Consider the following 19563-nt stretch of genomic DNA (forward strand, 5'->3'; position numbering starts at 1 on the left):
CTCTCTCTCTCTCTCTCTATATATATATATACACACACATATAGATACATACATATATATAGAGAGAGAGATATATATACACACATATACATGCATATATACATATATATGTGTTTATGTGGGGGTGTGTGTGTATACATATATATATATATATATATACAAGCAGACATGTACTGTATATATATTTATATGTATACAAATACAGAAGGCAACTTATTAAAAAAAAAAAAAGTTGGACTTTTTGTTTTGACTTGATCTTTTACTTAAGTTTGTCACCAAATACTTGTAAAACAGGACTTGTGAGTATTTCTGGTCCACAAGAGAATGAAGTAACACTAGTGCGGCACAACAAGTGGTTTGGTTCACAGACAAGTCTACCCGTCTGTCAGTTTAAAATAAAAATATTTGGAGTCACTTTTCTCAGCTGTTAAAATTTCTGAAACCTCAAACAGTTTGTGAGAGTAAAAGCAGGATTCAGTAAAGCCCCCTCCAGCTCTTTTATCCCCCCTCATTTTACATCAGCCGTCAGCAGCAGTTGCTCTGCAATATTTATAAGCGAGTCAAACATGAGCTGTAGTTGTGTATAGTTTCGTTCTCTATTATTGTTTTTCGGCGTGTCAAATCATGCAAAGATAAAACATGAGGAAAACTGAGAGGCCAGCTATGACTGTCAGCGACACGAAAACCTCACAAGTTGGCCAGACACAAAAGACAGAGGGTCTCATCTATCACAACCTCTAAGCATGTGTGTGTGTCTGTGTGTAGCTGCCTGACTGCACGTGGGTTCAGCCTTATCATAGTTGGCCACATTCCTTGCTGGGAGACAAAAGAGGTCAAATTGATCTGATCACTGCTGTGTGTGAGCAATATATTTCCTGAGTGAGTGTGTGTGTGAGAAAAGGAAAGGGTGCTCGACAGTGATGAATAGGTGTTTAAGTGCTTACAACTCAGAGATAAGCAGGGGGAATTATCAAGGCCACTACAACAAACTACAGTGTAGGGAAAAATAAAAACATGGCAGCTTTTCAGACAAATATTACGTAAATATTCAACCCTGCAGAGGCTCCAGAAGTCATGAAAACTCTATTCTCTAATGTTGGTATCAGATATTTGTAATTTACTCAAAGTGTTGTTGCAAATCAGTATAAAAAGTTTGATCTGTGCCATGAAAACATGAATACAACGTGTATCATAAACTTTTATGTATGCATAAAGTGTTTTTTTTAATTTCACGACTTAAACAACTGATGCAATATTTTTTTACGCTTGACATCTTGTTTAATTTTTATGTTCAAGATGTGTCTCAGTTGCCCTAGCTGGTTTTGTTACCAATCAGTATATTTTCTTTTAAATGTCTATGACGCTCTTTAGCCACCATTTCACAACAGTTAGCATAAAAAAACTTTTACAATACAAAAGATAAATATTTATTTTAAACTCTAAAAGGTCAGACAGTATCAAACACATAAAGGTTCCCAAATAATTGTCGTTTACATTTACGTTATTTTCTTTCTTTATGGAAATATCTCAGTTTGCTTCAGAGCAGTTCCAACTACTGTCAAATTGGTAAATGAAAACACAGATGAATATTTGTTGATCAAATTCGTGTGCAGGGGTTTTTGCCACAGACACCAGAGAAAACTACCAGAGCAAACTAAAACAAACTGTTACACATCAGTCCTATTCATTACCTGGCACTCATCTGGGCTTCAGGTGGTAGTGGTAACCTCCCAATCCACAAAATCTCCTCCAGCTCCTTTGATAGGAAACCAAGACATTCCCAGTCCAGCGATAAGGTATAATCTCTGCAGGTGTCATGGATCTGGTGTGAGGTCATATTTGCCAGACATCCAAACCACCACAAGTGGTTTCACTTGGTGTAAAAGATTATCAGCTTCACATGTGCACCCTATTCCTAAAGTGGTCCCAAATCACTCCTAAAAGGATCTTTTTTAGTCTACTTGTATCCTTGATCGAGATTTTCTGATGTAGATTCTCTGTTCATCTCAACAGGTGGAAACAAAATCTCCACGACTGGACAATGTGCAGGTCTGTTGTTCCTTCTGAGAACACCCAAATAGTTAAACTTCACCTGAAGAGATGACTCATTCTCTACTTGAAGGAATTAACTTTATTTCATAAATTAATATCAAAATCAAGCAGTAAAACTTCACAAAAGCTAATCTGTAATTAAATGATCACCGACACATTGTTAGTGTTGTAAAACAGCCCTTTTTATGAGCAGTAGGTCTCTATGAACATATATTGTTTTATATTTTCCTTTCTTTGCTGTTTTTTAAGTCGAATAGTGAAACTTTCTGGTGGCTGAAAGACCACATTTATGATGCATGTTGGTTTTCAGATATTCACCATTTTAACATTTGCATTGTGGTGTTTGTTGGGGTACTGGAGTTAAGAAGCTGTTTAGTATTAATTTCCAGATTCTCTCCATATATTTAATGTTTTATTTTTGCTTTCCTGGTTGTGATTTTTTTCCTCTCTTGTCAAAGTTTCTGGATTAGTAAAACCAATTTTGTCTTATAAATCTTTGTTTATTTGGAATTATTTATTGAACTAGTATTTATTGTAAGATTACACAAGTAATGTGAAAACTTTAGATTACCAGCATTTTCTAAAGACAGTGACAGATTTATTCCAGCATCTTTTAACTAATGCGGGTCAGTGACAGCTGGTAATTACCTGCTCAACTAGATAATGCAGGTAATCGCTTCCTTCCTGGGCTATTTTCTGTGGAGGTTTTACTCTACTGCCTTACAAAATGTCACAAACTCGGAGCCTCATCCCTGAAATGACACAGAGATGAGTTCTTTCCTTCGAGCTCAGATGAGGAATTTGCTGGATGACGGAGCATATCTGTCCTTCTTAAAGAGCGTTGTTGCATTTCATTAGGGATAAGATTCATCACTGCAAGCAAACAACGGAGCCGTGCAAATTGTGTTGAAGACATTCCTACGCCGTCCTCAGAGCTGTCTCTCACAAACGTGTGAAAAACACACGCAATCACAAAGAGCGGTTGGTACACAAAAGGCACAAAGCAAACAAAAGCAAAGGCAGCTGAATCGGGAGACAAAGCGGTGCATCAAGGACAGTGATGCAATGCGATCGCTCATTATTGTACACTTCAAAATGATGCATTACTGGTAGGCTAAGAGTGGCAGCCTGGAGTTAAACAGCCATGTTTTTGTTATCCTTCTAAACAACAGAGAAAGGCCAACAAGGCTGAACATGGAGGTCGGGATTTTGTTCACATCAAAGGGTTGGGGCTGATTTTTGTAAAAGTTTAGGTTCTGACCCCCCAAAAAAACAGCTTTTTTTGGGTGTACAGACCAATTTAACAGGTCACAACCCTGTCTTTAAGTGGGAGCAACACAGTGCGAACCCTGCTGGGGGGGGTCTATCCCGTGATGAGATGTTGTAGCCCTGACCCTGCAGCGGAGCCTGTCAGTTTCTTGATTCATGGCTCCAACAGCTGGAGAGACAGGAACTCCAGTACGGTGTTGGGCTTCAACTAAGGGATGCTAAGAATGTGTACACGCCATGATGGACGTCTATGTGCAATAACAATAAAAAGGGAGAATTGTCAAAAAAGGGACAATGGAATAGGCTGAAGCCAGCAGCTGCACATGGGACACAATGGATCTATTCATGACAGATGTGAACAAATGTCGACGCGTGCGCTTGGCACGTAGAGGACAGTGGCCCCGTTGTGGCACCTGCGATAAGAGGGATGCCATGCGAGCTCTGTGGGTTACAGCGTGGGAGAGCCAAAGGGAGATGTTACCACAAGCCACGGCACAGTCCTCTGTGTGTCCTCGTATTGAACACAATGACCGAGCCTGTGTGCTCGCAGGGAGCGCGCTGGCTTCAGTTAAGACAGCCGACGGACCTGGAGGTGTATGAAAGAATCTCTATACAAGAGACGGGACTTCAATGAAGACTTTGATATAAGCAAAAACAAGGAGAAAACACGAGAACAACAAGCCTTACTCATTTGTAAACTGAAGCTGCTCAAGATCAATCTGCATTTGAAGCTCAAAATATTGCGACTTTGAAATACAAACACGTGGTTGCCTCGTTTCAGCTTCAGCCTGACTCTATTATGAAACTGCAGAGGATGGCTCGGAACTGCTGAGCAGGAAGCTCAGTCCTTGTTTGGCAGATTGGGTTTTGTGCCTTGGCAGCTGCATGAACCGTTCGCTGGCCCAGGCGAGTCTCTCTGGGAGAGGTCAATGGTGGGGACGAGTGCCAGGTGAGAGGTTGGCTCGGGTTTAATCAATGGCCGCCAGAGGAGGACAGACAATTGCGCAGGCAGGCAGGCAGGTAGACAGGCCGGCTCTGAAACTCGCAGGCTAAAATAAAACCCCTCCTGGGTGGGATTCTCTGAGCTTCCTCTGTGGGGAAGAAACTCACTCATCAAGACTGCAAAGGGGGATTGATTTGACAGCTAATTTACAGAGATTTGCATAAGGCCGCGTACTAAAAAGGAAAGCTTTTAATATCTGTCCTCCTGCTCCATTCCACCTTTTTTTAGACCTCTGCAAATAAAAACAGATAATGTAGGCAAATTAAAGAGACAAGAGATCCAAACTGGATATTGATTAAGAGACTAAGGCCTTGTGTTTTCTCCTGCTAAAGCTTGTTCTTTGATGATTGATTCACAATGTCCCTTTCTCCATCCTCCTGCCTTACAATTGTTGTGCCGCTCTGCCCACTGTTGGCTCAGATCATGTCACACCGCGCTCGGCACATTGACACAAACATACAAAGAGCCCTGCCTATCAGATGCCAATCTCGTCGGGTCCTGGTGTCACCCAGGCTTTTGGAAAAATCAAGGGCAAATCTCTTCAAAAGCCTGGAACAACCTGACTGACAGCAGAAAAGACAGAAAGAAATAAAAAAAACAGCTTCCCTGTCATGCAGATTCCTCACATAACGACATCCCTCTTAAAGACCCATTCCAATGAAAATTGGGCCTTTGGTGTTTTGAACAAGTTCTTGTAGCATTTCTCTCATGATGGAGGACACATAAAATGAAAATGAAGATTAAAATTGCTTTCTGAGTATTCCTTTGTTCAAATTTTTGTGAATTAGGAGTAGAAAAAAAAATAGTTGCAAAAGGACTGTAGCTGCAACATACACTACGCGGTCTGGTCTGGTGCAGTCTTTTTAGCGTTTCCATTATAAAATTGACCCAAAAGACAGTACTGAACCGTAGCTCTTGGGGGTCACCCCCATCGGTTGTAGGTCTATTGAAAAGTGGAACGAATGCAGGGATATTGGTGACTTAGGCGGCCGCCTAGAGCACCTTTTCCTGGAAGGGGGGCCAAATTACAAAGATTATATATTATTACTTATATATATACTGTATATATACCACTCAGTTCATGTAAAAAAAAGTAATAATTAAAAAACGTAAAGTAAAATGTTTGATGTAATCAATAACTCTGATAACGGACTCCCCCAAAGGAAGAAAACGGTTGTTGATGATCTCTATTCTGGCAAGGCAACGGTCCCCAAAGCCAAAATCAGGAAGATGTTTGCCAAAATGTACAAAACCATCCCTAAAGTTGTGTTCATTTTTGGTTTCAGGACTCAGTTCAGGTTTTGCCATTGTCAACGATTCCTTAGAATAAGCCAAGAAGAATAAGCCAAAGCACAAATTTGCAAAGCATGGACTTTATAAGCAGCTCAGTGGCCTTGTGGTAGAGAGTCTGTCCTGACACTGGAAGCTTGTAAGCTCAAATCCTAGCTGTGCGACAACTGATGGAACTTTCGCCCTGCGACAGACTGGCGACCTGTCCAGGGTAAACCCCGCCTTCGCCCATCAGTAGCCGGGTTAGGCTCCGGCAGCCCTGCGACCCCGACAGGGACAAAGCGGTCAAGAAAATGAATGAATGGACTTTATAAGAAAAAGGCCTCATCAGTAGAAATATGGCAAAAATAGAATGAAGAAAATAGTAATTCTGGACAACCAGATGGGTCTACATACTCAAGATGATCTTGTATATTTTCATAAAAAAAAAAAAAAACTTTTGTAAAGAAAAATAAAACTGGATAGCTCAAATTTTGCTTGCCATATTTGTTACACTGGTAATGTTAGGTTGGGGTTGTAAAGGGGCTGTAAGCTAGTGGGAGAGTCTGTAAACAAAGGGATGATGGGAAATGAGGGCAGGTTTACTCCGTCTTGCCCACAACTCATAGGTAAATTTCTAATTAACTCCTGCTAGTCTGCAGAAACTTTATTCTAGAAGAGGACATCATCTTTTTATTATTATCATTTTGGCTAAAAACAACCAAATAGAAAACCACTGTGAACGCTTTTAAAATAGACCAAAAATAATTTAAACATTGTACCTCAAGCTGCAAAAAGATAAAGAAATTGCATTTGCTTTGACGGCACCTCCTCTACTGAAGCTCAACAAGTAAATTACTATCTGCTGATATATAAAGGTTCGGCTGGTTCTTACTCTTATCCTTGAAGATGTTAAACATAGGGAGGATGTTTCTGTAGTACGGCACCAGAGCCTCCCCCACGCCGTCTGCAGACGTCACCAGACGCTGCAGAACCTTCAACATGTTGCACATCACCCGATGGTTCCTCGTGTTCAGGGCTTCTGAAAGGCAAGATAAACACTAAAGGTCAGAAATCAAAAAATCGGAAAGGTCAGCAGCAGGAAATGTTTAAGGTAACCTATGACTTAAAATGACAGCTTGTTTGACTGGAACGTTAAAGGGAAAGTAAATGCACAGCAAGTCTGGCACCTGTAGTTTTATAGTAGCTAAAAGAGGAGCTAGCAGACACACACACACAAAAATACATCTAAACCTTAACCCTGCTCGCGCTCCCCTTTTTTTCTTAAAAGCATTTCTTTTATAGCGGGGCTTTGATTTAGACAAGCTCGTCTGCAATCAGTGATTTCCAAAGCACCGAGGAAGCAGGAGTAAGTGAGAGCCAATCACTGGGCTATTTGGCCTACAGGCTGCACTTAACTTCATCTCCCACTGATGGAGAGAACAAAAGGGAATAATGGTGGGAGAGATGGAGGGCCAGAGAGATCAAGAGAGACGAATCTAGACAAAGAGAACGAATAAAAAAAATGCATGAAATGTCCAAAACACAGGTGAAAAGATGGTTCAGCCTGACAACAACAGGCTTTTTTGTTGCTTAAAAAAACACACACAGGGGGTCAGACCTTTGACTGAGCAGCAGCCGTCACCTTTTTGTTATTTTAGTTCTATGCTCCAATTTTTATTTTTTTTATGTACTATAAACCATGTGCAGAGGCAATGAAAACAGCAAACAGTCATGGTCTCATTTAGTAATTTGACTAAGAAAGCAACAACACTAGGCCTGCACAATAAATTTAGAATTTATCGATATCGCAATATCAGCCTGTGCGATACAGGTATCGCAAAAGACGATGCAAACTGCAATAAACGCTTAATCTAAATGTGAACAAACATGCTAAAAAAAATCTAATGGCAGCTTAAAGTATTTCACAAATCAAATAGAGCCCTTTACACATTTGACCAATCGGATGGAGCCCTTTGATGTTAGATGCCCCGCCTCCAACGTAGACGAGGGTCATTTGGAGTATAATTGAATTTTTCAATGAAACAGTCAGGAGTCAGGGCTCTGTCTCCCCCTTCTGGTTACCGGCAGGAGCCATCTCCAGAATACTGACTGCACTACATCTCCCAGCAACCCCAGCGCGCAGTCCCTGGATGCTGCTCAGCTGCTCATTTGCCAGTCACCCAATGGACACTTGAGCAGAGCACAGCCTCACTCAGTGCCAAGTGTTGTTTAGGTTTTGTTTCTGTGTTTTTCTTTCATTAAATTTTGCAGTTTAAACTTCTTTCATGTCATTTTTCTTTTTTCAGTCTTTTTAAATGTTTTGTTGTTGATTTTTGCGTTACCTTTTTTTACGCCTGTTTTCCGTCTTTCATGTAAGCCCTTCCTTCACACCCCGGTCATAATCCTAATTGGACTACAGTAATTTACCAGTCACAGCATGCTTGTTTTCTTTTCATTTGTATTCATAATGACAAAACAAAAGTGTCAAGAAGTCTTTGTTTTTACATGAAAGTATTATATTAAAGCCTGTATTATGCCTGTTAACAGATAAAAAAAAAAAAGACTTCTCGGCTACGGCTTTGCAATTCTGTTAGAATTATACCTGCAGGCAGACAATTTACAGCGTTAATAAATTGCTACTGTTGCAGCTGAGGAGATTATTTTTTGTTGTAATGAATAAAGCCACCATTTAATGACTTGCTCTGAATTCACTCGGGCTATCAGAATTTTATATTGAGTTTCTTAGTGCATTGTTAGTTAGCAGATCTGTGTTAGTCAGTGTAGATTGTCAGAGAGTAAAAAGCTCATTAAACATTTAGGAGGTTTTCATTACATGCAAACATGCAACCAACACCAATATGTATTGTAGTACAATGAATATTTCCTTTTGTTTCCACTTAAACATATTTTCACATAAAGAGAAAACTGTAAATAAATATTTAATACATATTCACATGAATGTATAAAAAAAATAATTATTTTTAAGTCTGGCCATAACCACAAAATATGCAAATCAATTGAACATTAATTAATAACTTATTAAAATAATAAAAAATATAATTCATATATAAAAAATTGTGAAACATTAATTAATGTATTCAGATTTTTATCGTAATATTATTTTTCTTTTATTAAACAGTTGTCCCACAATTTCTGTTTGACACCCAAAAGTACAACAATGGATAATAAAATGTTGAATTCTTAAAGTAAAATGAAAAAAATGCACTTTTTTTCCAGGAAAACACAACAAATTGCAGTAAAGGAAATATCTGAACTTCACAAATTGAAATTATTTTTTTAAACACAAATTAAATAAAAAGCAGCAATATTTATAAAATCCCTGTATTTAAAGCAACAAAAAACTAACTTAAAACTGTTCACAAAAATTCATGTGGGACAGTACAACTCCAATGAAGGACAAGAGTAGGGTTTTTTTTCTGCTAAAGAACTGAAATGTTTAAAACATCAAAAGTCATAATAATTATTTAAGGCATTTAACATGTAAAAAATGGATTGTCACATTTAGAAAGTGAACCCAGAGTGCTTAGGAAGGGATGTAAATATTGTTATCTGACGTTGTAAAAGCCTATCCTTAATAGATTACAAACAGGGATCCACAGAATCACTATTATAAAAAAACTTCTAGAACATCCAGATGGGAACATGAGACCAGTCCTCAGCTTACTTTACTGGCTCCATCATTCTTTAGAAATCAGTTTAAACTTTTACTGTTTGTTTTTTAAGCTCTTTTTGGTCTTAGCCCAGTTTATTTTGCCTATTTTAACTGTTTGCAGCCATTCTAGAGTTTTAATTTCTACCAACTAGTTTGTGCTTAATGTGTCACAAACTCTAAAACAGAGAGAGGCAACTCCAGGCCTCGAGGGCTGCTGTGTCTGCATGATTTCCTGATATTCAAACCCAACTGATTACCTGGTCCAGGTAGGATCTCGAGTTGCCAATCCCTGCACTAGAGTGACCGTGCTTTTTCTGTTGTCATCCACAGTTATGGAATAATATTACTCCAGAACTGTGCATAATATCAGACCTAAACAATTTAAATGTCAACTGAAAACTTAGCTGTTTAGAATAGCTTTCATTTTGAGGTTTAGTGATTCATTTTAACAACGATTTTATTTGTATCAGAATTTGCAGTTGTGAGGGTTTCCACACATTGGACTGTAATGATGGTGCAACGAAGAGGCTGAGGAGTTTGGATCCATATGCAAATGTATTTTAATGGCGTGATAAATAGACAGCAAAAAGGCAGAGTGATGTCAAATAAGGGTCAGACACGGAGTGAGGAGAGAATGGCAAATAAACAGGCAGGAGTCAAAACAATGAGGAGGCTCGCTCAGCCGGTTAGCAAACTTAAACAAGACTTCGCGCTGGAATGAGGTTGGAGAATGAAAATATACAGAGTGGTTGATGAGATGATGAGAGACAGCTGAGGAAGGCTTGCACCAGAGAGCAATGGATCATGGGAGATATAGTAGAGGAAGGGAGCAGGGTCCGTGAGTACTCTGGCGAGAGCTCCCCCTGGTGGTTGGAGGTGGAGATGGATGGTTGAACACTAACAGATGGATTGATCATTTTTTGTGGCCATCACATGTTTGTTGTCTGATGTGAGGACACTATAGTAAATCAAACATACCATTCTTCAATCCAAACGGTATTTTTCAGTATCAATATGTTTGATTTATGTCATTTTTAAATTATTTTATTATGGTATAGGCCGATTCAATTAACAACTTGCTTCAGACAGATTGATCTGGTTGGATTGTAAGTATATAAATCGATTAACCATTAACTCTATTTGCTTTTACTTGCTTTTTTGGATTTTGCCATATTTTTATGATGTCATTTTTTAACGTTTGTTCTCTGTTTGCTTAATTTTAATTTTTGTTATTGCTCTTTTATTGCAATTCTAAAACCGTTTGGTACCAGGGTGGCGTTGTAAGGTGCTGTTGAAGCTTCTCCAAATTCCATGCTGTCAAACATGTTTTTCTTTCTTTTGCAATCAGTCACAAGGAATTATCGAGTGAAATGTAAAACATTTAGAAAAAGGATCTCTGAATTGGTTTATTTTGTTGTTTCACTTTTTTAGTCTAGTTTGGAGAAATTAAGAAGAACAAAGAAAAAAATCATGTAAGTACAAATGAAAAACAGCTGTTTGACAATGTTTAACTGGGAAAGAATTACCCACAAAAGATGATAGAAACAAAGAGCTGAGAAATCTTGCTATAAAAAGCTAATCTGCATACACACAAAACACGCACATACACTAATGAGAAGTTACACATCTGCATAGCCTTGCATCTTGACACAGAGGCTTAAAATCCACAGAAAATGCAGTGTCAGCCTCACATATGAGCATTTGGAGGCTTCAACATGACAGCAACACAGCTAAAACCATACAAGAGTCCCCAAAACCAAAGTTTGAAGGACTACTCAAACATGCTGAAGATTGGTGCGACTTAATGACTGATTGATTCAGGAATGAAGGACAAGTTAGTGGCAGGACTTTGTCTGCGTCAGCGACAATCACCCACGTGAGTCAGAGCGCGCACGGTGGAGGAGGCGATGCTGAACGAGCAAATGCATTGTGCTTGATGACATCTCTCCATCTCTGCCCGCCCGGCTGTGTCCCCAGACAGACGAACGCAGGGATATCTGCCATCACCCAGATAAGGTGGAATATGGAATGACAGGAATTTCAAGCCTACATAACAAACAATGAAATTCTAATTACCATCCAACACAAACAATTTTCCCTGCTGTGACATTTGGACTGCGGGACTGTTCAATTATTCATTGGTGCTCCCGCTTTGCTGAAAAAAAAAGGAAAAAGTAATAAGAGTGAGAAGGAGAAGGCAGCTGAGGGCCGGATAGCATTAATACCAGTTTTAAAACATGCGTTGGGACAAATCTGAATAAAGCAATCATCTATTCATTTCTGACCTGTTTCATATTCAGTGGAGGAAAAAAACTAAACAATGGGGGACCTTGTACTCTGTTTCCAGTGAAATGTCAGTGGTATTGTGACACATCAAAGTTTAACAATAAATTGTTCTCGCTCGCCGTCTAAATACACATCTCAGATCAGAGGATGTTCCCTGGCAGAGGCGTAGCAGAGGATCTTCTTGTAATGAAAGTATCATTTTAGTTCAAAGCTGAACAAATGTTATTTCAATCAACAGAGGCTCAGTGCAGGCATGACTCCGAATCCTCATCCCTGTTTAAGGGAGGCTGAAAGCCCAGAGCAACACTACTTTAGTAACATTTCACCTTTTCTTTTAGTCCATGTTTGTACTGTGGCTAATGGAAATAAAAACTATATATTGTCGCTTTGGATTAAAAAAAAAAAAATGGATATACACCTTGAAATTCAACTTTTCAATTCAGTTTAATTCCACGGTTTTGTTCCAAAATGCTACTTAAAAAAATCATCTGAACAAGTGATATTTAAATTATAGTTATACCATGCTCTGTCCGGGGGAATTCTTGGTTCTGATTGGCTGCTGAGTGTCCATTAAAAAGTTATGGACACCAATAAAAGAAGTTCCGGTCACATATCAACAAAAACTTGGAACATAACTGGACAAAAGCTTGTCAAACAGGAAGACAGTAGAAAAGATTCCCGACCTTCAAATGTTTCAATGAATTCTTCCTCCATTGTTTCCTTCTACCCCTCCAATAGTAGAGGCATTTGGAGCTCTAGTGGTGTCTGTCTTTTAAGGGGAAGGGTTGGTACTTAGTGCTGCGTATCCCTCTGTCAGTAGGGTGATCCGCGTTGCGCTTGTGCTGCGGCGGAGAAACACATTTCTTCACGTGGGTGTGCTCTGAAGCACAGAAGTGAATATTCAAATGTATGTAATGACTTTTTGCTTTTGCATGACTTTTTATAAAACTGATGATATGTATTTCCAAGCACTAGCAACTCTGCGCTAACGTAGCTAACCAATGACTATTGATGATGTCATCGAGTGAGAGTGACATCCAAATTTGAAGACACAATTTTTCACAATTTTACATTTGGAGGGCCGAATGTAGGGGTAATGGAAGAGTTTTAATTCTATGATGAACATGTTAGTAAAGCTACCATTAAGGCTGGGTATCGATAATAATTTCCAAAATCTTTTAGTTTTGATTCACCAGATCCTGGATTGATTTGATTCCTTTTTTTTATTCTTTCGGTTCTCACAATTCAATTTGATTCAATTGTTCTGCTTCTCCTGGAGGGTGTTTCAGTTTGGCCACTAGGTGGAGCTTGGACTATAGCAGTACACTTTTTTCAAGAAGATTAAGCAAATAATGAGTACAAAACAGAGCTTAAGACCCCAAATGGTTACTTTAAAAATGTTTCCTTAAAAGATTTTGTAAAATTCATGCCTGTTAGTTTATAAAGAAGTTCATTTAGTCAGCAATGTTTGTTTATGTCACCAAGCATAAGCATTAGCGTCCAATGAAATTCTAGTTAACATTAGCATTAAGCTATCAGGGTTTAGCTTTAAGTGCTCGATCGATCTATATTTTTATGGATCAATTAAAATCGATTCATCAATTTTATCTATCTATCATATATTACCACAAACAGCAACGTTACCTTTAGTTTTGAATATTTCTTTGCCTGTCTTTCTGTCTTACTTATCTTATTGCTTGATACATTTTGAATATGTGTTTATATATAATTGTATTGAAAATCAATGAAAAAATGTTACACATTTGATACACATTTAATAACCAGAGTTAATTGCAATAAAAGCGATCTTGGAAACTACTTATGAACTTTGCTCCTTTGGCACAAATTTTTGCTTCATCATCTGGACAAAAACAAGCGATAACAGGTGAGCTTTCCTCTATGAAATGATGCTCTGCTACTTAACATGACAACGAGCAACAACTTTCCTCCGCTGGTTAGTTCTCATCTAACAGCTGGAGCAGAGCAAAGTTGGTACAGACTCAGTAACCGTGACAACGCATCACAAATCAAATCTAAATTTGCTATTAGTGGGACGGTTCATGCCTCCACGCTGTCCATTGGTTACCTTAATGGGAATTACACCTTACTTGTTAAAATACAGATCAGTCCAACAAGCCCAGATAGTCTTAGCTGTATTGAAATAATGGATTTTATACTACAAATGACCAAGATCTTACAAAGACAGGATTTGGTGGAGAGAACTCCCTGTACATAAAAGGCCAGGAAGGAACCTCCAGCAGAACCAGAATTAGAAAGTAGGACCATTTTGCTAGTTTTGAGAGGACAGAAGAGATAAAAGACAAAAAAAAAGAACACTTGAACACCTATTGTAAGACAAACAAAACGGGTTGATGACTTCAGTAACAAAAACATTTTAGTTTTGTCAGATACTAGACATTCATGAGGTGTAAAATTTAGATCTTTACCGATCATTCAAAATCTAATTTTTAGCTAAAACTTAGCTTCCTATTCAATAAATAAATAAAAGCACAGAAGAGTAGTTTCTAAATATGGTGCCTGAGAGTGTCTTCATTGTGCATTCTCATTGGGTGACCTGCAGTCATCATCAAAATTCACCAGGGCCCAACATGGCTCATTCGCTCTGCAGATAAGAGCCTGCCAGCCAAACTGAAGATGTATTAACGCCACAGGAGAAAAATATATATCTTGCCATTTTTTAAACCGCACACAGCATTTTACTTTCTTCCTCATTCCACCAGCCATTCTTCTTTCCTTTGCCACAGAAAAGTAATTAATCTGCAACAGGGACACGGACTAGCGGCTTTGCCTTGTGGATGGTGAAACAGGACAGATTTTTAATAAACTAAAAAGTTAATAAGGAGCAGGCCATTTAAAATTCCATTATCAGGCAGAAGTGTGTGTGTGTTTTTTATGAGGGGCTTAACCATCACCTTTAGTCTGGCCACTCTAATGCAAATGACCAAAGATGTTGAAAGTATTAAAATAAAGTCCTGTTTTGGGAAAGAGTGGCTGAGACATTTCTGTGAAGTTTAAAGTTTTGCAGAACTAGAGGAAGGGGAAAATACACACATACAAATACAGCTACAACCCTCTGGAATCAGGCAATTTCTCCATTGTTGTGATTTAGATTGTAACAAAAACACGCATCATGTGTCCATTTCCTCCAGATGTTGAGGTACTCCCAGAGGGTTCACACATTTTCTCTTGGGAATTTAAACATTGATTTTAATGTGCACCTTTTGCAGCATCCAACTAAAGATTTAGGAAATGATTAGGGTTGGGCACCGATTGGGTTTTATTCGGTTCCGGTGCCAAAGCGTTTTTTTTTGTTTTGGTTCCTAATCGATGCCAATTTCAATACTTCAGTAATAAAAAATAATGCCTACATCTTCCCAAATCAACACATTTTCATTCCCAGGTCGTCCCATATTGACGCATGGTTAAGATCTCCACTCTGTTTTGGGTGTTCTTTATTTTTTTGATGTGCTGGCTGTCCCCATAAAGTCAGGGCTCCCCAACCTCCGGCCCGCAAACCAGTGACCCGCCACTCTTTCGCCGCCTGTCAAAAATGGGATCCTGAAGGTGCTCACACTTCCAATGAATAGAAAACAGATAATTTTGATCAGGTTTATTTATTGTAAGGATTTCTAGAAAAATCTACAAAAAAAAAGAAATAAATCCTTCAAAGATTTTCTCATTACTGGGGCTTTTATCTCACTCGGAAGGTGTGTCTGGAAGACAGCCACTTCCGCTGTGTTTCTGTGTCTCTGTGACTGAGTTTGAAGGCTGTCCCGCATTAACCCAAGAGGGGAGAAGAATAGGGGACATTTTTATTTTATTATTGTATCAACAAAAATAAGTAAAATATCACGGTTAAGGAGACCTGAACAGGCTGCCCATAGTGGCTGTCTCTCTCCCGGTGTATTGAGCGAGCGAGCTCCACTGAAGTCCAGTAGACTGGCTGCAGTCAGAAAACTACCGCGCTGCGACAGGACAAAACGCTTTTATTGGATTAGTATACCCGTTGATTGGTTCACTGAAAAAGTCACTTGCCCAAAGCTGAGTTTCTGATTGGCTGATGCGACGCAGCGACCTCTCAAACTTCTGTGACCTGCTGTCAAATGCAGCCAGACATTCGACCGCTGCGCACTCTCAGGCCCGCCCCGTCACCGGTCTTATATGAGCCTGCCCACTATCACAGGAGAGGCAAAAGGATTGGCTAGAACTTCAAAGTACTAAACAGAGTAGAAGTGACTGAGATGTCCTGAGACATATAGACCTTTACCGAAAATAAGCACGGAAATGAGGAACTGATTGCAGAAGCTTCTGTCAGTTTCGGTAGAACCGCGTAAATCATAACGTTCCGAATTTTTGTTCCCAACCCTAGAAATGATGAGAAGAATTGCTTTTCTAGCAAGTCATAATTTTGCAAACTGAACACATACAAGTCTGTATAGACTTCAATATTTACATACCCCATTTAAATATTGAAGTCTATACAGACTTGTATGTGTTCAAAAAATGTATTATGTGGTATATATGTATTGTCAAAGGGCTATTTATTTTGGTATTGGTTATCTCTGCCGTCAGTTGTCCTATATACAGTTGTAGTTAGATGCCGTTTCTAATGCATTGGTAAAACCTTTTCTACCAAACTGGAAAGCTTAATTTCCCAATCCACATCACATTGCTTTAAATGCATTAGTATAGTTTAGTACAGGTGTACTTCATACCAGACCATCAGTGTTAAACTACAAGAATGGAAGTCTTCTGCTATTTATTGGTGGTACTGGTGATATTTAGAAGGCATTTTCACTCAAAGGTTTCATTTGCAACAGAGTTCATCTCCTCAAATAGTTCGCTTCATTTAGGAAGGGTGAAAGGTCATCGGGGCTCTGATGCAGATCAAACAAACAAACTCCAATTAACTTGAGAACAAAGCCTTGGATCACATGGAAATGCTCTAATTGAGTGTGAACTTTCTGTGCACCAAAGGACAGGAGCAAACCAAAGGGAAAACAGACAGGTAGGACAAGTCTGAATCACAAAAACTTTGAAGTATTTGATAGCTAAATATTGTAAATAGGTGTAGGTTCTTACAAAAGCTGGGACTATACGTTTACTTCTTCGTGCTTTTTATTTTTCTGGTCAGATCTTGTTTACTGCCTCCAAGGGAGCAGCTGAAGTACAGATTTTTCCACACAGCAATTTGTAACTTTTACTACAGACTACATAAATATAGCAAATTTCTTGTTGCAGATCTTAAAACCCATGACAGTACCATACATTTAAAGCCAATGCCATCTTCATAGCAGCTATTACTCATTCACAAATGAGTTTCAAAGATTGCAAGTAATAGCTATAAAGCTCAAGAAACTTAACACCTAAGGGTCACATTTCTCACGTTTTACTGTTTATGGAATATTCAATTAATAACAATACAGATTGTTTTTTAAAACAAATCGTTAAACAACAAAATCAACCATTCTGACAATTTAATTAAGGTATTTCCCTGAGTACAAGTCGTGGAAGCAAAAAATAAATAAATAAATAATAATGATAATAAAGGAGGAAAAAAACATTTATAATTCATTATGGACTATAATTCGCACATTTAGGAGAAAAGTGCAATGCTTCTGAACTTTTCTGGCAAGCCTGACTTAATACTGTGTACACACTGAGCGCTGTTCGCAAATTCAATGCAAAAAAGTGTTTAAAAACTGACACTGAGAGATCGTATTTATTTATTTTGAAGAGCTTTACAAAAGCATCAATAATCATGTCTCTATGTCTGGGTTCATGAGATCATTCAGTCGTTTTTTTTAACCCTTTACCACCTTTTGGGTTCCGGTTGACTCCACCATTAAACTAAAGTGCTTTCCATCCCAAGACAAAAGTGGGGAAAGGTGGACAGGATTTAATGTATGCCACAGACACCAGTGAAAATCAAAAATCATCTTTTACCTTGTAGTGCAGGAGTTGCATTTGAATGACCACGCTTTCAGCGGTACTTCCCTGTCTCTGTAACCCAGTTTAATGACTTGCTGTGCCGCATTGATCCAAGGACAAGACTAATGTCTCAGTGCAAATAAGGAAAATGTCGTAATGTTCAGGAGAAGAACGGACAGATTCTCTTTCATGCTAGTTTTGGATGCTGTCAATAGTAAATACTTACAAACACCTACAGTGCCCTCTAGCACAACCAGTTTTTAGTGGGAAAATAATGATAAATAAGGTTATTTATGTTTTAAAAGTCACTTCTTAGTATATGTTACTGGCCAAATGATGCAAAAAATACAGTAATTGATTCACAAAAAACAATTAGCTTTGACTTTTTTTTTCAAAACCATCACTTGTTTGTATAGAAATGAGGATACTTAGAAACCATGAGCACACAGCTGACTTTGGAAACACTACACTATTCAGTATAATCAGTGCCAGGGTTAGACGGCTTGGACTGTCTGTGTGTCGCCTGTTGTTGGCCGTCACACCCCCCTACCTCCACAGATATCCGAGTAACACATGCACACACACTTTCCCTTCACACACACTTACGCACCAGCGGCCAACTGTCCATGACATGAACACTACTGCAGGCTCGCCGGGCGCCACTTAAAGGCTCACACTTTGAAACCGACACTCCACTTTGCAGTGGCGCCAAACAAAAGACGGTTTGCGTGCGCCGAGCTGTGCACGCGCACGTGTGCTGAGATTTTCCAACAGAAGACTGACTTTGGATTCCTCAAACTTCTCTGTACTTTGATCCTCAGCACATGAAGCCGTTCTCGCCTTCATGTCTATAAACTGTGATTTCTATTTTTGAAGTCCCCTCTTCTCGCCCTTAGGTTTGACCTTTCCGCCTACCTCCGCCTGCCAACTTGTGTGTGTCTGTGAGTGAAGACATGTCAGAGCGGAAGCGTGAAGAAGCACAGCCTGATGACACAGTTAAGTGTAGCATGTCACGGAATTCATGGCAGGTTACCAGCCATGCTTTTAGAGCCAACCTGTGAAGGCAAAAGCACAAACAAGGACGCTCACTCCTTAGGTCTGAAATAATAGTAGGAACTGTGAAGCTGCAAAGCTAAATTAGGACATCCATCCACAGTAGGGAAAGAAGTGCAAGCCCATTATATTAAAACAAGGCAGTTTAATATTTTTTAAAGTTATTCTAGTTTATTGGTAGGATTTTAGCTCTGATTCCACTATACATGCAAACTTTAGAAGTTGTTATCTAAGACATTCCAAATGTGGTTTATATTTAGTAGAAAAGGAAGTTTTAATGTTTATGAAATGGAAACACTGATGATAAAAAAAACACTAGATTGTAGTGTGAGGAAAATGACGGTTGCTTAGGCCCTACACTTGCACCTGTACGGGGGGTTGACTCGTACAAGTCCAAAGAGTTTGTGGAGTTCAGCGGTATCCAAATCCAGGCCTCGAGGGTCGCCATCCTGCTGGTTCTGGAAACCCTAACTTATCTGCTGCTGATTACCTGGATCAGGTGTATTTAGCCAATAAGGAGCTTGGTTGGATGGAAAACATGTAGGACTCTGGGCCTCGAGGCCCGGATTTGGACGCCTCTGCTCTAGTTGTTGTTGAGGTGTGCGTACCAACCCCGTACTGTCCACGCACAAATGTCATATGCATGGGGTGTGCTGGTGATACGTAAGAGTCTATAGCAGAGATAGTCAACTCCAGTCCACGAGGGCTCCAATGTCTACATAATTCTAGATATCTAAACCCTAATCATGACTGATTACCTGGTTCTGGTGTGTCCAGCCAACTAGAACATGCCAGAGCAGGGTATGTTGGAAAAGATGCAGGATTGCAGCCTTTGTCTGGAGTTCCTGCTTTAGACTTACCCCTGATAGGCTGCACAAGGAGAGGAATCACAGGAAGGATCTTGGGCCCTCCATGGTCAAGCATGTCGTAGACTCCCTGACAGGCCAGAGTCTCATATGGATGAGTGGTTTCTCTCAAGCCCTCAAAGAACAAGGGAAGGTAG

The 19563-nt window shown here is 39.2% G+C and overlaps 1 protein-coding gene across 3 annotated transcripts in view; it reads right to left on the reverse strand.

Annotated features, from left to right (window-relative positions):
* The window catches only part of pacrg (PARK2 co-regulated), a 202832-nt gene that overhangs the window by 88449 nt on the left and 94820 nt on the right, over nt 1-19563 (reverse strand). For 2 of the 3 annotated variants that reach the window (XM_024292218.2, XM_024290684.2), the window contains 2 exons: nt 19421-19541; nt 6489-6635 (listed from right to left, as the gene is read on the reverse strand). In XM_024292218.2, the coding sequence (XP_024147986.1) occupies nt 6489-6635; nt 19421-19541 (268 nt within the window). The remainder of the gene's footprint in view (nt 1-6488; nt 6636-19420; nt 19542-19563) is intronic. The other variant, XM_024291468.2, reaches the window with a different exon arrangement.

Source organism: Oryzias melastigma, linkage group LG22, assembly GCF_002922805.2.
Source record: "Oryzias melastigma strain HK-1 linkage group LG22, ASM292280v2, whole genome shotgun sequence".
Lineage (NCBI taxonomy): Eukaryota > Metazoa > Chordata > Actinopteri > Beloniformes > Adrianichthyidae > Oryzias > Oryzias melastigma.